We start from the raw sequence: 19,581 nt of genomic DNA on the forward strand, positions 1-19,581 counted from the left end.
CAGGTATTTATTTTAAAAAATTGGGAGGCAGGGAGTAAGTGTACATGCCTGGCATTGTTTAAGAGTGAACTTGGGCTTCATGAATGCAAGCATGAGCTCAGCCCATTTCTTTCTCCTGCCTAATTTTAGGTATTTCAAGTAGAAGTGATTTAATATGGGGATCCAGGGGTGAGGGACCTTTCGTTACTTGCTTTTGTAGGGCACAACTCTCTACTTGCTTCTAAAAAGCAGAGATACTTTTCTCTTGTCCTTATCACTAGAGCACAGTTACATACTTGTCCATACTGCAGGACTGAGTATTGACTCTGTGGCTATTCAGTAGATGTGCAAAAGAGTGAATTAAAGAGCCTCCTCCAGTGGTAATTCTGGGCACCAGCAAGAAGGACCCAGATCTGCCTCAGAGCCATAGCCCTCTATTGGGTTAAGATAGGATTCCCACACCTCAGAATGCCTCTCCTTGAACTGATAACATCTCATCTCGTAACAACCCATCTGCTCTTTCCCAGCTCATCAACACCAGTATTGCATGGGTAGCAATGTGCATGGCCCCAGTGAGAAGGTTGTTAATAGTCTCAGCCAGGGGCCAGAGAGATAGCATGGATGTAGGGCATTTGCCTTGCATGCAGAAGGACGGTGGTTTGAATCCTGGCATCCCATAAGGTCCCCCAAGCCTGCCAGGAGCTATTTCTGAATGTAGAGCCAGGAGTGACCCCTGAGCGCTGCTGGGTGTGACCCAAAAACCAAAAACCAAAAAAAAAAAAAAGTCTCAGCAAGTCCCTGCAGTCACTTTTCCTTTGCCAGAGAGTTGCTTTCCCAGACTCCTGGCTGTCTGCTCAGAAATAGCTCCTGGCAGGCACGGGGGACCATATGGGACACCGGGATTCGAACCAACCACAAACGCCGCTGTGCTATCTCTCCGGGTCCTCCTCAGCATTCTTACTAAGGCTCCTAGTCTCCAGTTGTTCATCTCAGAGGCAAAGACTTCAGCCCTGTCTGGAAACCCAGAAGGTTTCCAGGTTGCAGTTTCATTGTGTGTGTGTGTGTGTGTGTGTGTGTGTGTGTGTGTGTGTGTGTGTGTGTGTGTGTGTGTGATGTCACGGTTCAAATTCAGGGCCTCACACATGCAAGACAAGTGTTTGCCACTGTGCTGCATTCCCAGCACACATGTTTTTCTTAAGCATACACAAACTTTCCTACTGTTTGTCTCATATGGACAACTGAGCAAAAATAGGGAATGGAAAAAGGGTCTACGTTGGGTGGAGTTAAGTGGGGTATCGACTTTTTCTAATTGTGCAACCCTGGGCAAGTTACTTAACCTCTTTGAACCTTAGTTTCTTTTATCTATAAAATAAAGACAGATATTCTCAACTCAGAATCATTGGTAAACCAGCCATTATTTGTCATCTTACTCCCTTTATGTTGTTTTTGGGCCACACCTGGTGGTGCTTAGGACTTTATCTTGGTTTTTTTTTTTTTGTGGTTTTTTTTTTTTTTGTGGTTTTTTTGGGTCACACCCGGCAGTGCTCAGGGGTTATTCCTGACTGTCTGCTCAAAAATTGCTCCTGGCAGGCACGGGGGACCATATGGGACGCCGGGATTCGAACTGATGACCTCCTGCATGAAAGGCAAACACCTTACCTCCATGCTATCTCTCCGGCCCCTTTATCTTGGTTTTATACTCAGGAATTACACTCCTGAAGATGCTGGGGGTGGAGAGGGATGGACCATATGGGATGTGGGGACTGGAATCTAGGTTGACTTTCTGCAAGGCAAACACCCTTTTCTCTATACTAACACTCCAGTCCCTTTACTATATTTGTTTGTCTGTTTTTGTTTTGGGGCCACATCCAGCAGCACTCAGGGGTAACTCCTGGCTCTGTGCTCAGGAACTACTCCAGTTGGTGTTCAGGCATCCTATGGGATGTCAAGGATCAAAGCCAGGTCGACTACCTGCAAGGCATTTGCAAGGCCCTTGTTCTTATTCTTTTTTTGTTTTGTTTTGTTTTTGTTTTTGTTTTTGGGCCACACCCGGCAGTGCTCAGGGGTTACTCCTGGCTGTCGGCTCAGAAATAGCTCCTGGCAGGCATGGGGGACCATATGGGACACCGGGATTCGAACCAACCACCTTTGGTCCTGGATTGGCTGCTTGCAAGGCAAACGCTGCTGTGCTATCTCTCCGGGCCCCTTGTTCTTATTCTTGAGCATCCTGGTAGTGCTTGCAAGTTGGTGCAAGAGGAAAGAAAGTTGAGAGCTCAGGACAGGGACCTGGTACATTTTGATGCACAAAGGACATTTGATGCACAAGGACAACGACTATGGGACAACCCAGAACAGTATCTTAAGGAGGTATTACTGCTCCCCAGAAATGCAAGGTTTCCTAGCCATGATTGCTGCCTCTGCTGCACAGCTCAACAGCTCCACCTTATCCTGCAACGCTCTGATCCCTCCCTGCATAACCTGAAGACACAAACTCAGCAAGAACTTGCTGACAGGCTTTAATCGCCAAGAAACCAATCAGAAAATGGAAGTGTCAGACAGAGATTGGGGCGCCGGCTGCATGCGGCTTCACTCCTGGGCCCGACGGCCTATATCGTGGCAGGTGCCGAAGTTGGTGTTGGTGATGGAGCCCACAATGGTCTTGTCCGCCTCGCAGGTCAGGCCGCGCTCACAGGGGCACTTGTAGTAAACCCCAGACAGGTTCTGCAGAGACACAGAGAGTGCAGTTACTTGGTCTCTTCCATGGCTTGTCTCTGGGATGCCCCAGCAGGTTTTTTGGGCCACACCCGGTGACACTCAGGAGTTACTCCTGGCTATGCGCTCAGAAATCGCTCCTGGCTTGGGGGACGGTCCATCCTAGGTTAGCACATGCAAGGCAGACGCCCTACCACTTGTGTCACCACTTAGGCCCCAGGCTCTTGGTAAGGAGATGGACACACCGGGGAATGGGGATAAGGAATCTGCATCCATCCCAGTGCTCGGATACTTGCTCTCCCTTCTTTTTTGGTTTTTTGTTTTGTTTGTTTGTTTTTTGGTTTTTGGGTCATACCAGGCAGCAAGCAGTGGGGTTATCTGGTCTCTTTCATGGCTTGTCTCTGGGATGCCCCAGCAGGGTTTTTGGGCCACACCTGGTGACGCTCAGGGGTTTCTCCTGGTTTTTGGGCCACACCTGGTGATGCTCAGGGGTTTCTCCTGGTTTTTGGGCCACACCTGGTGACGCTCAGGGTTACACCTGGCTATGCGCTCAGAAATCGCTCCTGGCTTGGGGGACGGTCCATCCTAGGTTAGCACATGCAAGGCAGACGCCCTACCACTTGTATCACCACTCAGGCCCCAGGCTCTTGGTAAGGAGATGGACCCACCGGGGAAATGGGGATAAGGAATCTGCATCCATCCCAAGGCTCAGATGCTTGCTTGCCCTTCTGTTTTTTTTTTGGTTTGGTTTTTGGGTCACACTGGGCAGCACTCAGAGGTTACTCCTGGCTTTATGCTCAGAAATCACTCCTGGCAGGCTCAGGGGACCATATGGGATGCTGGGACTCGAACCACCAACCTTATGCATATAAGGCAAATGCCTCACCTCCATGCTATCTCTCCGGCCCCAATTGCTCCCCCTTCTACTTAGGCAGAGGGGCCTCTGGGAGGCCCAGGGGCACCCTCACCCCATTCTTCTCTCCATCCCTGTCCAGTACCTACCCAGGTGGAGCACTCGCTGTTCTCGCTGGCTTTGGGGGCGCAGCGGGCCAGGCTCAACCCGCTTGTACGATGGCAGCACTTGCTTTTGCACTGGGCACTGTTCATGCAGAGCTCGCCTTCTTCCTGCAGGTAGGGACAGCGACAGTCAGGGGGGACCCACTTCCAGCTTCTGCACCTCCTTTCCCTCACCACCAGATCCTTGTGAGTGACTAGATAGGGCCTCCCCCGGTGGTGTGTGACCTCCTGTCCACCCCCGTCCCCACCTCCCACCCATGTAAGAAGTGGGTGCTTTAGTGTGCCAGAAGCCTGTGATGGGCACAATCCTGGGGTCTCAGGGAGAGCTGAGCCACCAATTAAACCCCCTGGTGACTCTATATCACCCAATTCCTTTCTATGCTTCAATGTTCCCTTCTGGAGCATTCATGGGTGATAGACCTCCAGGCAGGCTCTCATTTGAGAAAATGCATGAAAGTATAGGAATTTCTCCTTGGAAAACGACTCTCCCCATTCCCTACCTCCCCATGCCCACATGGATTTTTGCCTCCACAATGATGTCCTGGATAATCTAGGGACACTCTACCCACCCACCCTCACACAGGCACCTGCCAGGCAAATGCATCTGAAGGGGAGGGTAGGAGGTGGCAACGAGGCTCTAGACTTGCGCAAAACTCAAGCTCAAAGTTAGCTCTGCCTCTTTGGAATCAGCCTTCTTTTTACATTTTTTTTTTTTTTTTGGTTTTTGGGTCACACCCGGCATTGCTCAGGGGTTACTCCTGGCTGTCTGCTCAGAAATAGCTCCTGGCAGGCACAGGGGACCATATGGGACACTGGGATTCGAACCAACCACGTTTAGTCTGGATCGGCTGTTTGCAAGGCAAACGCCGCTGTGCTATCTCTCCGGGCCCTCTTTTTACATTATTTTTATTTGTTTTGTTTCTGGGTCATGCCTGGCGGTGCTCAGGGGTTACTCCTGACTGCATTCAGAAATCGCCCCTGGCAGGCTCGGGGTACCATATGGGATGCCGGGATTCAAACTACTGTCGATCCTGGATTGGCTGCGTGCAAGGCAAACACCCTACTGCTGTGCTATCTCTCTGGCCCTGGAAACAGTCTTCTAGGGGTCCCAGGAGATGAGGAGGAGATGAGGGGCTTGTTCCAGGATGTGCCACTCCCCCGCCTGGGTGGCACTTGGGGACTTTTCTGGAGAAACTCTTTGGGGGCTGGCTTAGTGGTAGAGTGGTGGGTGAGGGCAGGGCAGAGTTGGAAATCTAACAGGATCTCCAGCCCAGGGGCTCTTTGCTAGGAAAGATGGGGCTGAAGAAATCCTTACCAGGCCTATGAAGATTCCCCGGGGATCGGGCACTGCATAGGCCACGGAGATGGCAGCGACCAGCAGGAGGGCCAGGATCTTCTCCATGATGGAAGAAGTACAGCTGGGGCAGGGAACAACTGGTAGGGCAGGTGGCAGAATGCAGGGCTCGTTGGGGCCCTGAGGCTATAAAAGGGCCCCAAGTGTCCACGTGTGACCCACCTCCTTGCCCTTCCTCAGGGTCTGCCGTGAGCACAGGCCCAGCTGTGGCCCAGCTGCTATGAGGGGGGGCTGGGAGGGCACCTGATAAGCCAGTGGGATCAGCTCCAGGGCAGCTGCCACTTTTTGCACTTGCTCTGTGTGTGTTGGAACCTGGGGGCAGGCGGGAATGTTACATCATGGGCCAACCTGTGAGCTCTGAGTTGCAAGGAACTGTTCAGGTTCTTACTGCAGACTTTGTTCTGAACTTCTTATATATATGCAATCTTATATATTTGCAATTTCAAGAATGGTTTAAGCCATAGATGCCAAACACAGTCATGTTTCCTATCAGAACAGGCCTTGGTTGGGAAGCCACCCTCAGGCTGTTCTTAGGGTGGCCATTAACCGCCTCCTGTGCCCTGAGCTTCTTGATATGCCCCCCCCCCCATGTGAGACCAGAGATACCCCAACTGATCATTTCCTTACATTTTACTTCCCTCAGTACCTCTCTCCTCACCCTCTGCCTGGATCTTGTTTTTGGTCTACCCAAGTCTGAGTAGATGAGGAGGAACTGACATGAAAGAAGAGGCCTCAGCCTCCAGCTTTTCCAACTTTTCCAGTCCATCCTTTGTTGGCTGCAGGAAAGCTTCTTTTGAGTGTCCTTCCTTCCTGTCCTCACCCAGGGCATCTCCAAGACTGATTACAAAAAAACGTAGAAGCTTCTTCACTAAGGATTCTCTCAGTTTCCCTCCTGCCTCACTTGGTACTAGCACAGACACTTGCCCCTCCTCGCCCTTCATTAAAGCTTCTGCTCCTTCAGCAGAGACCTTGTGTATGTTTGCCAGTTTGTTGGGCTTGGCCAAGAGTGAGAAGTCTTAGGGGCCCCTGGGAAGTCGCAGCTGTGAATGTGTGCTCACCTGGGTCCCACAGGCAGTTTCCCTGAGATAGGGGTACTTGTCATGGCCTGGTAGACTCAGTGGTCACCCAAGAGAGGGCCCTGATGGACCTGCCCCACAACTGGGCTCTGACCCACAGACCCAGCCTCAGTGCTCAGTACAAAGTAGCAAGTGAAATGTCCAACTCCCCCCACCCCAGCCTCAGTTTCTTCACTTGATGGCACCTTTCTATAGCCAGGATTACAGACATCTGTGGGGTCTTTGTGAAGGTGCTTGGCACGTAGTGGGTGTGCAGCCCACAAATGCCACTTTGATACCAGTCAGGAAATAGCAGAGGAGCAGCTGGAGGAATCCAGGAGTCTCTCAAAATGAGAACCTTCCATCCAGAGACAGGGAAACCCCGACAAAGGAACAGGGTCTCTCTTACTGGGGGAACTCTGTCCCGAATCACTTTTTCTTTTGATTTCTTCTGATGCCTTCTCCTGTCTTTTTGTTATTGTTGTTATTGTTTTTTTTTGTTTGTTTATTTTTTGGGTCACACCCAGCAGCACTCAGGGGTTACTTCTGGCTCTACATTTAGAAATCACTCCTGGCAGGCTCTGGGGACCATATGGGATGCCGGGATTCGAACCACCGTCCTTCTGCATGCAAGGCAAACACCTCCATGCTATCTCTCCGGCCCCCTCCTTTTGTCTTTTAACACTAACCCCTGAGCTGATCCTAAGTATGCGTGTGTGTGTGTGTGTGTGTGTGTGTGTGTGTGTGTGTGTGTGATGTGTGTGTTTGTAATGGGCGGGGGACACATATAATCCTTTTCCTTTTTCACCAAACTAGGAAACTGGGGCTGGAATGATAGTACAGTGGGTAGGGCATTTGCCTTGCATGTGACATACCTGGGGTCGATTCCCAGCATCCCATATGGTTCTCCGAGCCCCCTCAGGAGTGATTCCTGAGTGTAGAGGTAGGAGTAACCCCTGAGCATCGTGTGTGACATTGGGTGTGGCCCCAAAACAAAACAAAGCAAAAGACCAGGAGACTGGAGTGGAAGCCAGGGAAGTTCTTTCCATCTGTGAATGAAATCAAGAACATTTTCTGTAATTATTTTTTTTCATAAGTGAAGAAAACTTTATGTGCTTCTGAAATATGAGCAGAATTATTAAGCATGTTTTGTACAAGAACCTCGTAAGATTTAATCAGAACTTTCACTATGGGATTTTCCCTTTAGAAATGACTGGGAGGGGGGCTGGTGAGGTGGCGCTAGAGGTAAGGTGTCTGCCTTGCAAGCGCTAGCCAAGGAAGGACCACGGTTCGATCCCCCAATGTCCCATATGGTCCCCCCAAGCCAGGGGCAATTTCTGAGCGCTTAGCTAAGAGTAACCCTTGAACATCAAACAGGTGTGGCCCAAAAAACCAAAAAAGAAAAAGAAAAAAAAAAAAAGAAATGACTGGGAGCCTGGAGAGAAAGCACAAAAGTGACCCAGATTTGATTGCCAGTATCTCATATGTTCGGCCAGGAGTGATCTCTGAGTCAGGAGTAAGCCTTGAACACTGGTGAGGGTGGTTCGATCCCTCACTGCTCCACCTCTCCATGCTCTGCTGCTCTGACCACTTGCCTGAGCTCTTTTTGAGGTTTGGTTACTGGTTTTCATTGCTGACAGGTTGCAGGTTGCAGAACTTCAGTCTGCATTACCATCTTCATTGCCATCATCTTTCATCCACCAGGTTGAATGTCTGCATTATCAGTCCAGGCAAATGCTTATTGGAAATCCTATGGAGTGACCTATGTTTGTAAATAACCTACCTCCCACCCCCTTCTCTGCTTTTGCTGTCTAACTGGCTACTCCCCCTGTAAGTGAGGTTTAAAATGACAAATCACGGGGCTGGAGAGATAGCATGGAGGCAGGCATTTGCCTTGCATGCAGAAGGATGGTGGTTTGAATCCTGGCATCCCATATGGTTCCCTGAGCCTGCCAGAAGTGGTTTCTGAGAGTAGAGCCAGGAGTAACCCCTGAGTGCTGATGGGTGTGACCCCCCAAAAATAAAAAATAAATAAATAAAATGACAAATCAGATGGTCAGGATTTTCACCTGCCCAGCCTTCCTCTGTAACAATGCAGGGGTTGGTTGTGGATTAGTAGTTTTGTTAGTGAGCAGTGAGATTATATGAATGAACTCTAATGTTTTTTTTTTGTTGTTGTTTTTTTATTTTTGGGCCACACCTGGCGGTGCTCAGGGGTTACTTCTGGCTGTCTGCTCAGAAATAGCTCCTGGCAGGCACGGGGGACCATACGGGACACCGGGATTTGAACCAACCACCTTTGGTCCTGGATTGGCTGCTTGCAAGGCAAACGCCGCCGCTGCTGTGCTATCTCTCCAGGCCCGAACTCTAATGTTTTTATCCATTCATCAGTTGAAGGACATGTTGATCCTTTTGAAAAAGTTGGGGGGGGGCACTTATGAAGAAAGCTGCTGCACATGTTTTGTACAGATTTCTGTGTGAATAGAGTTTTCAGTTCTCTAGTACTAAGATCCAGCGATGAAGTGGTGTTTGTATTTAAGCTGCTGCCTCTTCAGGCCTCTCTACTTCTCTGTTCTTGTTGCCTTTTCTTCCCTGGGGGACATTTGGGACCCATTCAGGTAAGCCAGTAAGTAGGTTCTTTGTAATTTCAGGACCCTAATCATCCTGCTAAAACTCCTTTTCTAAATAAGGTCACATTCAATGGTCTATAAGGGAATTAGGGTCTCAGGCAAGCAGGAGAAGTTGCCACCTGTGAAATTCCATTTTCTTTCTTTATTTTCCTTCCCCCACTTGAAACCATCTGAGTGCTGCCACGCACAGCCACTAGTGCTGAAACACTATCAGAAAACATACTTTCCCTGCACGAGCTCCAGGTTTTGTCCTTGACACCATCAGTCCCTGAGCGCTGCTCAAAAACAAACATTTAAAATATCTTTTAAATATATTGGGGCCGGAGCGGTGGCACAAGGGGTGAGGCGTTTGCCTTGCTTGTGCTAGCCTAAGACAAACTGTGGTTCAATTCCCCAGCATCCCATATGGTCCCAGGCTAGGAGCAATTTCTGAGAGCATAGCCAGGAGTAACCCTTGAGCATCACTAGGTGTGGCCCAAATACCAAAACAACAAAACCCACCCCCCAAAAAATGTGAGGCCGGGGCCGGAGAGATAGCATGGAGGTAAGGCGTTTGCCTTTCATGCAAAAGGTCATCAGTTCGAATCCCGGCGTCCCATATGGTCCCCCGTGCTTGCCAGGAGCAATTTCTGAGCATGGAGCCAGGAGTAACCCCTGAGCACTGCCGGATGAGACCCAAAAACCAAAAAAAAAAAAAATGTGAGGCCATAGATAACCACTTTATATGTTACTTTATCTAACATATATGTAATTGATGCTTTATTTTGTTTTGGGGATCACACCTGTTGCGCTCAGAGCTTACTCCTGGTTTTATGCTCAGGCGTTACTCCTGGCAATGCTCAAGGGTCAAAATGCAGTGCTAGGGATTGAACCCAGGCCAGCCATGTGCAAGGATAGCATTCTACCCAGGGGCCCTAGATGCCATTGTCATGCTCATTTGTCAATGAAGATACTGAGTCTCAGGATGGTTAAGCCTTTCAGTGGTCTCTTGTTAATAAGTTAATAATTAACTTATCAATTAATAATTAATAAGTGACTGACTAAAATCTACATCTACTTGTGTAAGATGATCTTGTCTCTCCTTAGTTCTGGATACTGGAGTTATGAATGGTTTTTATTCTTTTGTGTAATTTCAGTGACTTTTCTGTTTCTGGTTTGGATCTTTTTAGTTAGTTTCTTTGTTTTGTTGTTTATTTTGGTTCTTTTTATTTCATGCTATATTTTGGGGTTTCTTTTTTGCCACACACACCTGGTGGTACTTAGAAGGTTACTATTGGATTAATTACTCATGGCGGTGCTTGGGGGACCACATGGGATGCTGGAAACTGAGCCTGAGTTAGCCACATGCAAGGCAAACACCCTACACACAGTACTATTGTTCTGGTCCCAAATTGTGGTTCTTTTCGAGGCGACATATGGTTTTGCTCTGGGTCCACTTCTGGCTCTGTGCTCAGAGATCACTCCTGGTAGTATTTGGGGGATATATATAATGTTGGGGTGCCAAACCAAGTTCATCCATGTGCAAGGCAAGCACTTTAACTATCTCTATGGCCCTGGAAATATGCTTTTGGAAAAAGTGGGAAAATATGCAGCAAAAGAAAAAAAATAAAAACAACAGAAAAACGAGGAGAATTACACTCGGGAAAAAAACATGCTGAAGATCAGAGAAGGAAGATGGCAGTTCACATTGAGGAGGGGCACACCCTGGAGCGCTGGGAAGGGGCTACTTTGAGCTCAGTGCTCCCTCCAGCTGGTGTCTAGTGATGATGGGGGGGCCATGGGTGCTCAGGGTCAGACCAAGGTTCCTGCGTGCAAAGCAAGTGCGCCCTGTTGCTAAGCATTCTCCTTTAGCCCAAGATTGTTTCTGTCATCAGAAGCAATAGCTGCTTCTGTCATCACTTTATCTGTAGGAGTTAAAAAAAAATCCATATAATGTATATATAATATATACACATGTATATACACATATATACACATATGTGTATATATGTATATATAATCAGTCCACTGGCTGGGCATTCATGAACTCCCCCAAATTTTCATCCTCTGGGTTCTTGCTTAGGAAAATTCCTCCAACAGAAGATTTAGCACGAAAGAGGCTCTCACTGACGATCAGTGGCCAATAGAGAGCTCTGACAGGACCAGAAGATTCTAGCCCTCTCCAGGGGCTGGGGTTAGGGTTCAGGGAGAAAGACCTGGAGGGCAGGGGCTGCAATTTTGCAGCTGGAATTGAGCTGTAAGACTGGACCCGGCATAGCTCTGCCCTCCTGACTCTCTCCTTCTCGTTCAGGATCGTGGTTGGGGTTGGGGCGAGCATGGGTTGTGCGGGTCAGGATGCGGGGTACGTGGTGGGGGTGGGGATAATGGGGGATGGGGGGCCACCCCAGAGTGGCTCGCCCCGCCTCTCCGCCACCCCCGACCGCTGTCCGTGGTGCTGAAGCGACGCTCGCTGCGCAGGGCGGTGGAGACGGGGCGGGGCGCCTGGCGGGCGCTGTCAGGAGCCCTGAGATAACGCGGTGTGTGTGCGCAAAGGACCCCCCCTCCGCTGACACCAGAAACCACCCGCCAGAGCAGAGACATCGCTGGGACCAGCTTCCCCTAGAGACGCCCAGACCTTCCTCTGGATCCTCTGCATCTTTTCTCCTGCCCCCCACAAAACACCCAAAGCCAGGGCCTTGTCAACTCAGCCAGCCTCCTCCCTAATCTGGCTGCATTCAAGGTCACTCAAGCCTCCATTTGCAAGACCACCGGTTTCCAGGGCCCCTCACCATGGTGAAGTTGCTGCCCGCCCAGGAGGCGGCGAAGATCTACCACACCAACTACGTGCGCAATGCCAGGGCAGTGGGGGTGATGTGGGGGACCCTGACCATCTGCTTCTCCGTGCTGGTCATGGCTCTCTTCATCCAGCCCTACTGGATAGGTGACAGTGTCAACACGCCCCAGGCTGGCTACTTCGGCCTGTTCTCCTACTGTGTGGGCAACGTGCTCTCCTCCGAGCTCATCTGCAAGGGGGGCCCGCTGGACTTCTCCTCCATCCCCTCCAGAGCCTTCAAGACAGCCATGTTCTTCATCGCCTTGGCCATGTTCCTTATCATTGGATCCATCATCTGCTTCAGCCTCTTCTTTGTAGCCAACACAGCCACCGTCTACAAGATCTGTGCCTGGATGCAGCTGGCTGCTGGTGAGCAGGGGGTACAGGATATGGGCAGCTCCCCCACTAGCCCCCACCCTTGTTCTAGATTATAGGTACAGCTGAGTAACTTCTCTCCCCGTGAGTTCTCTGGAAGGGCTGGCACCTTCCAGACAGCCCTACTCAGGGTTCTGCTGAAGTCTCTGAGGAGTGAACAGTCTGAGAATGGCTGGAGAGATAGTACAGTGGGTAGGGTACTTGCCTTGCACATGGCTGACCCATGTTTGAATTGTTGGCATTTTCCATATGGTTCGCTGAGCTCCTCCAGGAATAAATGATCCCGAGCTCAGAGCCAGGAGTAAGACTGGGGTATACCTGAGTATACCTCAAGTCAAATGGAAATAAGTAGATAGGTCAATACAAAAGGAATGCAGATGGGGCCGAAGCCATAGTACAGCAGGTGTATGCAATCTACGCTGGTTCAATTCCCAGTATCCCATATGGTCTCTGAGCCTGTCAAGAGTGGTTTCTGAGTGCAAAGCCAGAAGTTGTCCCTGAATGCCACCAGGTGTGGCCAAAAACAAAACAAAACAAAACAAAACAAAAAACAAAAATCTCCCCCCAAATAAGATCGCAGACATCAAAGTATTCAGCCCCACTTCTTACAGAGCAGGCTGAGAGTGGAAGTGACTTGTGCAGGAGCACTCAGCCAGTTGGCAGCAGAAGGCAGCTGTGCAACTCCAAGGGTACCATATCATCCTTGATCTGGGAGGGAAAAAGATAGTACTCAGGACTCAGGGAATGCTGTTCAGAACATTCCTGCCATGTCTGGGCATTTTTCTCTCTTAGGATTTTTAGTTCCTTGCCTCCACTCTAATCCCACTCCAGTCTGCTTTGGGCAATTTTTTGTTGTTATTTTTGGGTCATACCCAGCAGCGCTCAGGGGTTACCTCTGGCTCTATGCTTAGAAATCGCCTCAGCAGGCTCGACCATATGGGATGCCGGAATTCGAACCACCATCCTTCTGCATGCAAGGCAAACGCCTTTACTACTGTGCTATCTCTCTGGCTCCTGGCATTTTTTTCTTGGCAGTTCTAGGACCAATGATTTGAATGGTTATGCTGGATGAGGCATGTGCTTCTAAAGTTTCTAAAACTGATATTTAAATCCCCTCTTTTTGTTTTTTTTAAAAATGTGACTAGATGATGTGATTTTGGTACTTGAAGCAGCAAGTAGGGATATTATGATGTGATAAAAGTGACGTTGGTTTTTTGAAACCATATAGAGAGGGCTAGAGTGAGAGCATAGCAGGTAGGGAATTTGCCTTGCTCACGACCTACCTAGGTTTGATCCCCAGCATCCCATATGGTCCCCTGAGCTCACCAGGAATAACCCTAAGTGTAGAATCAGAAGTAACTCTCAAGTATTGCTGGGTGTGGCCCTAAAACTAAACCCCAGATAATCAAACATAGACTCGTGGGTTGAGAGAGGACAAGGCTTGGGCCAGGTTATAGAAAACCAACTTCAACACCTAAGGACGTAGAAGAATGGAGGTGGTGAGATCCAAGAAATGGATCCTAGATATATTATAAGGACATTTTTCTTGTGCCACAAGAAATACTTATACAAGTAGAATGATTGGAAAGTGCTGTCCAATGCACCCCCCAAAAAATGTGGCTCTTGTTTCGGAGCACCTGGTGTGGGAGGACACAACATTGGATTCCACAAGACACTAACCATCCCCTCTCTCTTCTACTGTCTCTCCATGTGAGATGAAGGGAGCCAGGGCAGGGTAGGCCAGGCCGTGGTGGGAGTGAAAGCTGGGAACAGTTTTGTGGGTGTAAACGAGGAAAACATATGCCTGCTGCCAAGCCACTGGCAGAGTTGTGGATGCTAGAGACCAGCCAACTAGTCCTCTCCCTACCCTTTTCTCTTCCACAACTGCCTTCAACAGGTGCTGTGTTGGGGGCCAGGTCAGAAAGAGGACTCCAAGATACCTGAGTCAGACCCAATATAGATTATTGAGCTGGAGATATCGATAGCTGCAGTGGCCAGTTGCCATCGCATGAAATATTCACAGAGGGAGTGCAAAGGTGGGCTCAAGTTCCAAGGAAGATGAGCTCAAGAGGGTGCTAAGGGGGGGGGCATGTGCCCCAGCCAGCAGCTGGGAGATGTCTATGTTTAATGATTGAGTTTAACTATGTCAAGAAACCTGGGACCAGGGACAAAGGTGCAGGGAAAGAGTAAGATGGCCTATGGCAGAGATGGTGTGGGTGGGGGGTGCATTGGGGCTCGACAATGATGATGCATCTTCTGGGTACCAGCTGTCAGCCCAGTGTGGTCCTGGCTTCAAGAAAGGCAGATAGACTGAGCTTGCATCTCTTCTGTAATATACCTTGCCATAAGCTCTTTTGAGGATAGATACCAAGTATATAAGAAGTTTGGCATAGGTTAGGTTCTCATGAATGGGAAAAACACAACATAAAACCGCTTCATTAGTTAGGATGGGAAAGATGGATGCCTCAGTAACAGACAATACCCACAGCTAAGTAAGCTCCTAACAATGGTTTCTTTCTTTTTTTGTTGTTTTTGGGTCACATCAGTGGTGTTCAGGCATTACTCTTGGCTCTGAATTCAAGAATCACTCCGAGTGGTGCTTGGCAAGGGGGGGGGGGTCATATGAAATGCCAAGGACCCAACTTGTGTTGACTGTACGCAATACAAGTGCCCTCCCTTCTGTACTATCTCTCCCGTTCTACTGTCTCTCAGGTCGGTCCATAGCTTGTTTCTTGCATATGGCATGTGCTCCTGGAGGACCCACGGCAGCTCTGCTCTCACTGTTCTCTCTGGAACAGGAAGCTGGAGTGTCCGCTCTCAGCTTACTACTGTAATTAATGAGGCCAAAGAGTTCTGTTAGGCCACAGCAGTTAGATGCTGAGGCATGGAAAAGCAAGGGACATTTCTGCTCGTTTCATTGGCCAAAGCAAGTCATGTGGCCTTGCCTAACCTCAAGAGATGGGGTGAAGATGTACAATTCTTAGATCTACAGTAAAGTACTAAGTATCTGGCACATTTGTTTTCTGTTCTTTTAATTTTTTTTGTTGTTTTGGGCCATATCCAGTGGTGCTTGGGGATCATTACTAGCAGGACTCCGAGTACCAATTGGGCTATCAGGGATTGAACTCAGGTTGACTGTGTGCAAGGCAAAGTGCCTTCCTTACCTGCTGTACTATCTCTCCAGCCCTGGAATATTTTGGGATGAGGGGTTGTTTTGCCATTTCCCGAATTGCTCAGGGGTTACTTCAGACTCAGTGCTTAAAAGTTGCTCTGCAGGGTGCTCAGGGGGCTCGTGCATACACTGCAGTGCTGGGGCTCAAACTTAGAAGTCCCACATGCAGAACATGTGAGGAGTTTCAGGGCTGGAGGGATAGCACAGCAGTAGGGCATTTACTTTGCATGTGGCCAACCGGGAAGGGCCCCAGTTCGATTCCCTGCATCCCATACAGTCACCAGGCCTGCCAGGGGTGATTTCTGAATGCAGATCCAGGAGTAACCCCTGAGCACCACTGGGTGTGACCCAGAAACCAACCAATCAATGAATAAATAAATGAATAAAGTTTTTTTTTAAAGCATGTGAAGAGAATTAATTTTGAAGTGAAGAAAGCCAGAAGCCATGAACTCAGGTCTTGACTCCACCATATATAGGTGATTGAAATGAGCTTTTCGACCTCAATATGCCTTTTTGTTGTTGTTGTTCATTTTGGGGGGGGGGCGGGGCCACAGCGGGTGATGCTCAGGGATTATTCCGTGAGCATTTCTGCACTCAGAAATCACTCCTGGCAGGCTTGGGGAACCATATGGGATGCCAACCCAAGTTGGTCCTGAGTTGGCCGAGTGCAAGGTAAGCACCCTACCGACTGTGCGATCACTTGGGCCAGTGTTCTAACCTGTCAAGTGAGATGTGACTCCTCCATGGCTAACTTGCTCTAACTATTGTCTGCCACAAGAGAAAACTTCCACTTGTCAATTTTGATGACCTGCTGAACCACTGCATAATCGAGCTCCTCTTACAGAAAAACCAAAGAAGGAGAAAGGAGGCATCAAGGGCTGCTCACCCCTAACCTGACGCTGCCCGCCCCCTCTCTGCCCTGCAGCCACAGGCCTGATGATTGGCTGCCTGGTCTACCCAGACGGCTGGGACTCGAGCGAGGTGCGGCGTATGTGCGGGGAGCAGACGGGCAAGTACACGCTGGGCCACTGTACCATCCGCTGGGCCTTCATGTTGGCCATCCTCAGCATCGGGGACGCCCTCATCCTCTCCTTCCTGGCCTTCGTGCTGGGCTACCGGCAGGACAAGCTGCTGCCTGACGACTACAAGGCAGATGGAAAAGGTAATGGTGCTTGCTCCCTTTGCCACTAGTGTGGGCACCAGAGACCAAGGCAGGTGATGCGGGGTGACAGGTGTGTGAAGGCTGGTTGTGAATGACAGAGGCTGTCCCCAAGCTGGCTCAACTTTTAGTGCTCCCCACCCCAGGGAGAGTCCTGATCCAGCTCAGGGGGAGGATGGGATGGTTCTGTCCATGCAAACACTGGTTCCTGAGCCTTCCAGGAGTGATTTTTGAGCGTAGAAGTAACTGCAGAGGAATAACAGACCACAGGAGTAACCTGAGTACTGCTGGATATGACATCAACCCTCTCCCCACATAAAAAAGCCCTTTGGAGGGCCCGGAGAGAGCACAGCGTTGTTTGCCTTGCAAGCAGCCGATCCAGGACCTAAGGTGGTTGGTTCAAATCCCGGTGTCCCGTGCCTGCCAGGAGCTATTTCTGAGCAGACAGCCAGGAGTAACCCCTGAGCACAGCTGGGTGTGGCCCAAAAACAAAAACAAAAAAACAAAACAAAACAAAAAGCACTTTGGAGAGCAAGAAGTAAAACAGGGCCCGGAGAGATAGCACAGCGGCGTTTGCCTTGCAAGCAGCTGATCCAGGACCAAAGGTGGTTGGTTCGAATCCCGGTGTCCCATATGGTCCCCCATGCCTGCCAGGAGCTATTTCTGAGCAGACAGCCAGGAGTAACCCCTGAGCACCGCCGGGTGTGGCCCAAAAACAAAAACAAAAACAAAAAAAGAAGTAAAACAGTATTAGCAGATGATTTTGTATATGGAAAGTTGTGTTATCCACCAGGTAATATATTGAGGCCACGATACAAATTCAGCAAGATTTCCAATCCACAGCAATCAATTATAATGATCTACTATTGCCAACTATATAGAGAACAAATTAAGAAAACTATAACAGTAGCAAAAGAATATACTTCAAAGCTGAAGAGCTGTGTTATTAAAGGCTGGAGCACATGCTTTGCATATGAGAATATTGGGGTTGCTTTTTAGCACTGCATGGTCCCCCAAGCACCTGCTATGACCCCAAAATCAAGCGAGAAAAAACATACTTACATTTAACAAAGTAAATGCAAGGTATGCATGAAAATGACAAAGTATTGTTCTAAATGGAAACATTCATATTCATGGATCAGAAGTCACTATAATTTATTTTAGGTCTTTTTTTTGTCAAACCCAGCAGAATTTGGGGGCTACTCCTGGCTCAGTGCTAGTGGTCTTTCCTAATGGTGCTCTGGGCCTCTTGTACTCAGCCTACCAAATTTTCTCTTTCTTGCCCCCAAGATAATATTAAGATAATACATCCCCAAAAATTCAGTGCAATTCCTGCTAAAATCCCAACGGGGATAAATTAATCTTAAAAGTCACATGGATATACAAGAGATGCAAAATACTCCCAAGAAATTTTTTTTTTCGTTTTTGGGTCACACCTGGGGACATTCAGGGGTTACTCCTGGCTATGCACTCAGAAATCGCTCCTGCGCTCCTAACAGGCTCGGGGGACCATATGGGATGCCGGGATTTGAACCACCATCCTTCTGCATGCAAGGCCAATGCCCTACCCTCCATGCTATCTCTGTGTCCCTCCCCCCAAGGATTTTTAAGAATTGGAGGAAGATTATATGTCCTGATTTCAGAACCTAAAAAAATAAACATAATAACATAAATAATAAAACATAAATAACATACAGCTATAGCATCAGGTGGTGTGGTACCATATCTTATGGACAGAGATCCGAATCAAAAATATAAAATTCGGGGCCAGGCGGTGGCGCTAAAAGTAAGGTGCCTGCCTTGCCTTCGCTAGCCTTGGACGGACCGCGGTTCGATCCCCCGGTGTCCCATATGGTCCCCCAAGCCAGGAGCAACTTCTGAGCGCATAGCCAGGCGTAACCCCTGAGCGTTACTGGGTGTGGCCCAAAAACCAAAAAAAAAAAAAAATATATATATATATATATATAAATATAAAATTCAGAGCAAATCCATTTTTGAGGGTCACACCAGCAGTGGTGTTTGGTAGCTCTAAACTCAGAGATCTCCTTTGGTTAGGCTTGGGTGACAATATGGGGTGCTGGACTCAAACCTGGGATGACTTTATGCAAAGCAAGTGTCCTACCCTGATGTAATATTTTTCTGATCCCTAGTAAATCTTTCTGTTGTTGTTGTTTTTGGGTCATACCTGGCAGCACTCAGGGGTTACTTCTGATTCTGTGCTCAGAAATTGCTTCTGGCAGTCACGGGGGACCATATGGGATGCCGGGATTCGAACCACCATCCGTCCTGAATCGGCTGCATGCAAGGCAAACACCCTGCCAATAAACTTTCTCTCTCTGACCCCTAGTAAATCTTATTTTTTACATCATCAACCTTCCCAAATCAGTCAGAGTTCCTGATCCCATGGACATCTGAGCACAGAGTCAAGAGTAACCTGTGAGAACTGCCATGTGTGGCCCCAGAACAAAACAAAAATAAAGAGCAAGGAATTTGTCCTTATATGTAGAGATTCACATACAGGGAATGATCATGAAAATATGATTTTAGGGGCTGGAGTGATAGCACAGTGGGTAGGGCATTTGCTTTTACACGGCCAACCCTGGGTTCAATCCATAGCATCCCATACAGTTCCTGAGCCTGCCAGGGTAAATTTCTGAACACCACTGGGTGTGGCCCCCAAATACAAACAAAAAGATAATAAGACCTGATTGTAAGCAGAGACTGTTTCTCTTTTTCATTGTAGAAGAAGTCTGAGTGGCTGAAGGAAAGGTTGGTGAGTACTTCCACCTTGTGCTCTGCAAATCTGGGGCTGGGCTGTGGGTGGTCCCTGGGCCTGGAGATAGAGGAACAGCTAGAGCTGGACAGCATCAAAGACTTTTATGGTAAACAGGAACCCTGACACTACTGGCATCATGAACAGTGGAAAAAGAATACAAATAGAAGAAATACAGGCAAGTGGTTTAAAGAATCTCATTTCATTTTTTTTCTCTCATTCGTTGTGTAGAGAACTGGCAAACAAAAGGAAATAATATTTTAGAAGCAATTTCTGTTATCTGGACTCTCATTTTCAGAAAGAATGTTAAGTGATTTTGTAAGACACACACTGGAAAATCTAATAACATCGTACTAAAAGTCATAGAGAAGAAAACACATATTCCAGAAAGCAAGGCTAACAGAATTACTGTAACTGAGTATTACATTTAGCCCTATGCTTCCTGATATTTGAGACAAAAAGAAAAAAAAAAACCCACAAGTTAATCAGCTTTAATGTCTGGCTCAAAGGAAGCAGGAGGTACTATTTTTCTCTATTACGTTT

General features: G+C 48.4%; 2 protein-coding genes across 2 annotated transcripts; one reads left to right on the top strand and one right to left on the bottom strand.

The window, feature by feature from the left end:
* Window positions 1-2,565: 2,565 nt before the first annotated feature.
* CLPS (colipase) lies at window positions 2,566-5,110 on the bottom strand. The gene is made up of 3 exons (XM_049765299.1): window positions 5,024-5,110; window positions 3,694-3,816; window positions 2,566-2,700 (listed from the first exon to the last, which is right to left on the bottom strand). Exons 1-3 carry the CDS (start codon window positions 5,108-5,110, stop codon window positions 2,566-2,568), a joined length of 345 nt encoding a protein of 114 aa, XP_049621256.1.
* Window positions 5,111-11,186: 6,076 nt separating this feature from the next.
* LHFPL5 (LHFPL tetraspan subfamily member 5) lies at window positions 11,187-19,217 on the top strand. Its single transcript, XM_049765285.1, has 3 exons — window positions 11,187-11,928; window positions 16,032-16,268; window positions 19,009-19,217. Exons 1-3 carry the CDS (start codon window positions 11,517-11,519, stop codon window positions 19,017-19,019), a joined length of 660 nt encoding a protein of 219 aa, XP_049621242.1. The 5' UTR covers window positions 11,187-11,516; the 3' UTR covers window positions 19,020-19,217.
* The last annotated feature ends 364 nt before the right edge of the window (window positions 19,218-19,581 follow it).

Source organism: Suncus etruscus, chromosome 18 (genome assembly GCF_024139225.1).
Source record: "Suncus etruscus isolate mSunEtr1 chromosome 18, mSunEtr1.pri.cur, whole genome shotgun sequence".
NCBI lineage: Eukaryota > Metazoa > Chordata > Mammalia > Eulipotyphla > Soricidae > Suncus > Suncus etruscus.

Bases quoted from the DNA above. Each gene is read 5' to 3' on its own strand.
- CLPS (XM_049765299.1), bottom strand. From the start codon at position 5,110: ATGGAGAAGATCCTGGCCCTCCTGCTGGTCGCTGCCATCTCCGTGGCC. The intron at 3,817-5,023 runs GTAAGGATTTCT...CCCTACCTGCAG, and splicing joins GGGGAATCTTCATAGGCCTG to GAAGAAGGCGAGCTCTGCAT. The intron at 2,701-3,693 runs GTAGGTACTGGA...GTGTCTCTGCAG, and splicing joins ACAGCGAGTGCTCCACCTGG to AACCTGTCTGGGGTTTACTA.
- LHFPL5 (XM_049765285.1), top strand. From the start codon at position 11,517: ATGGTGAAGTTGCTGCCCGCCCAGGAGGCGGCGAAGATCTACCACACC. The intron at 11,929-16,031 runs GTGAGCAGGGGG...TCTGCCCTGCAG, and splicing joins CTGGATGCAGCTGGCTGCTG to CCACAGGCCTGATGATTGGC.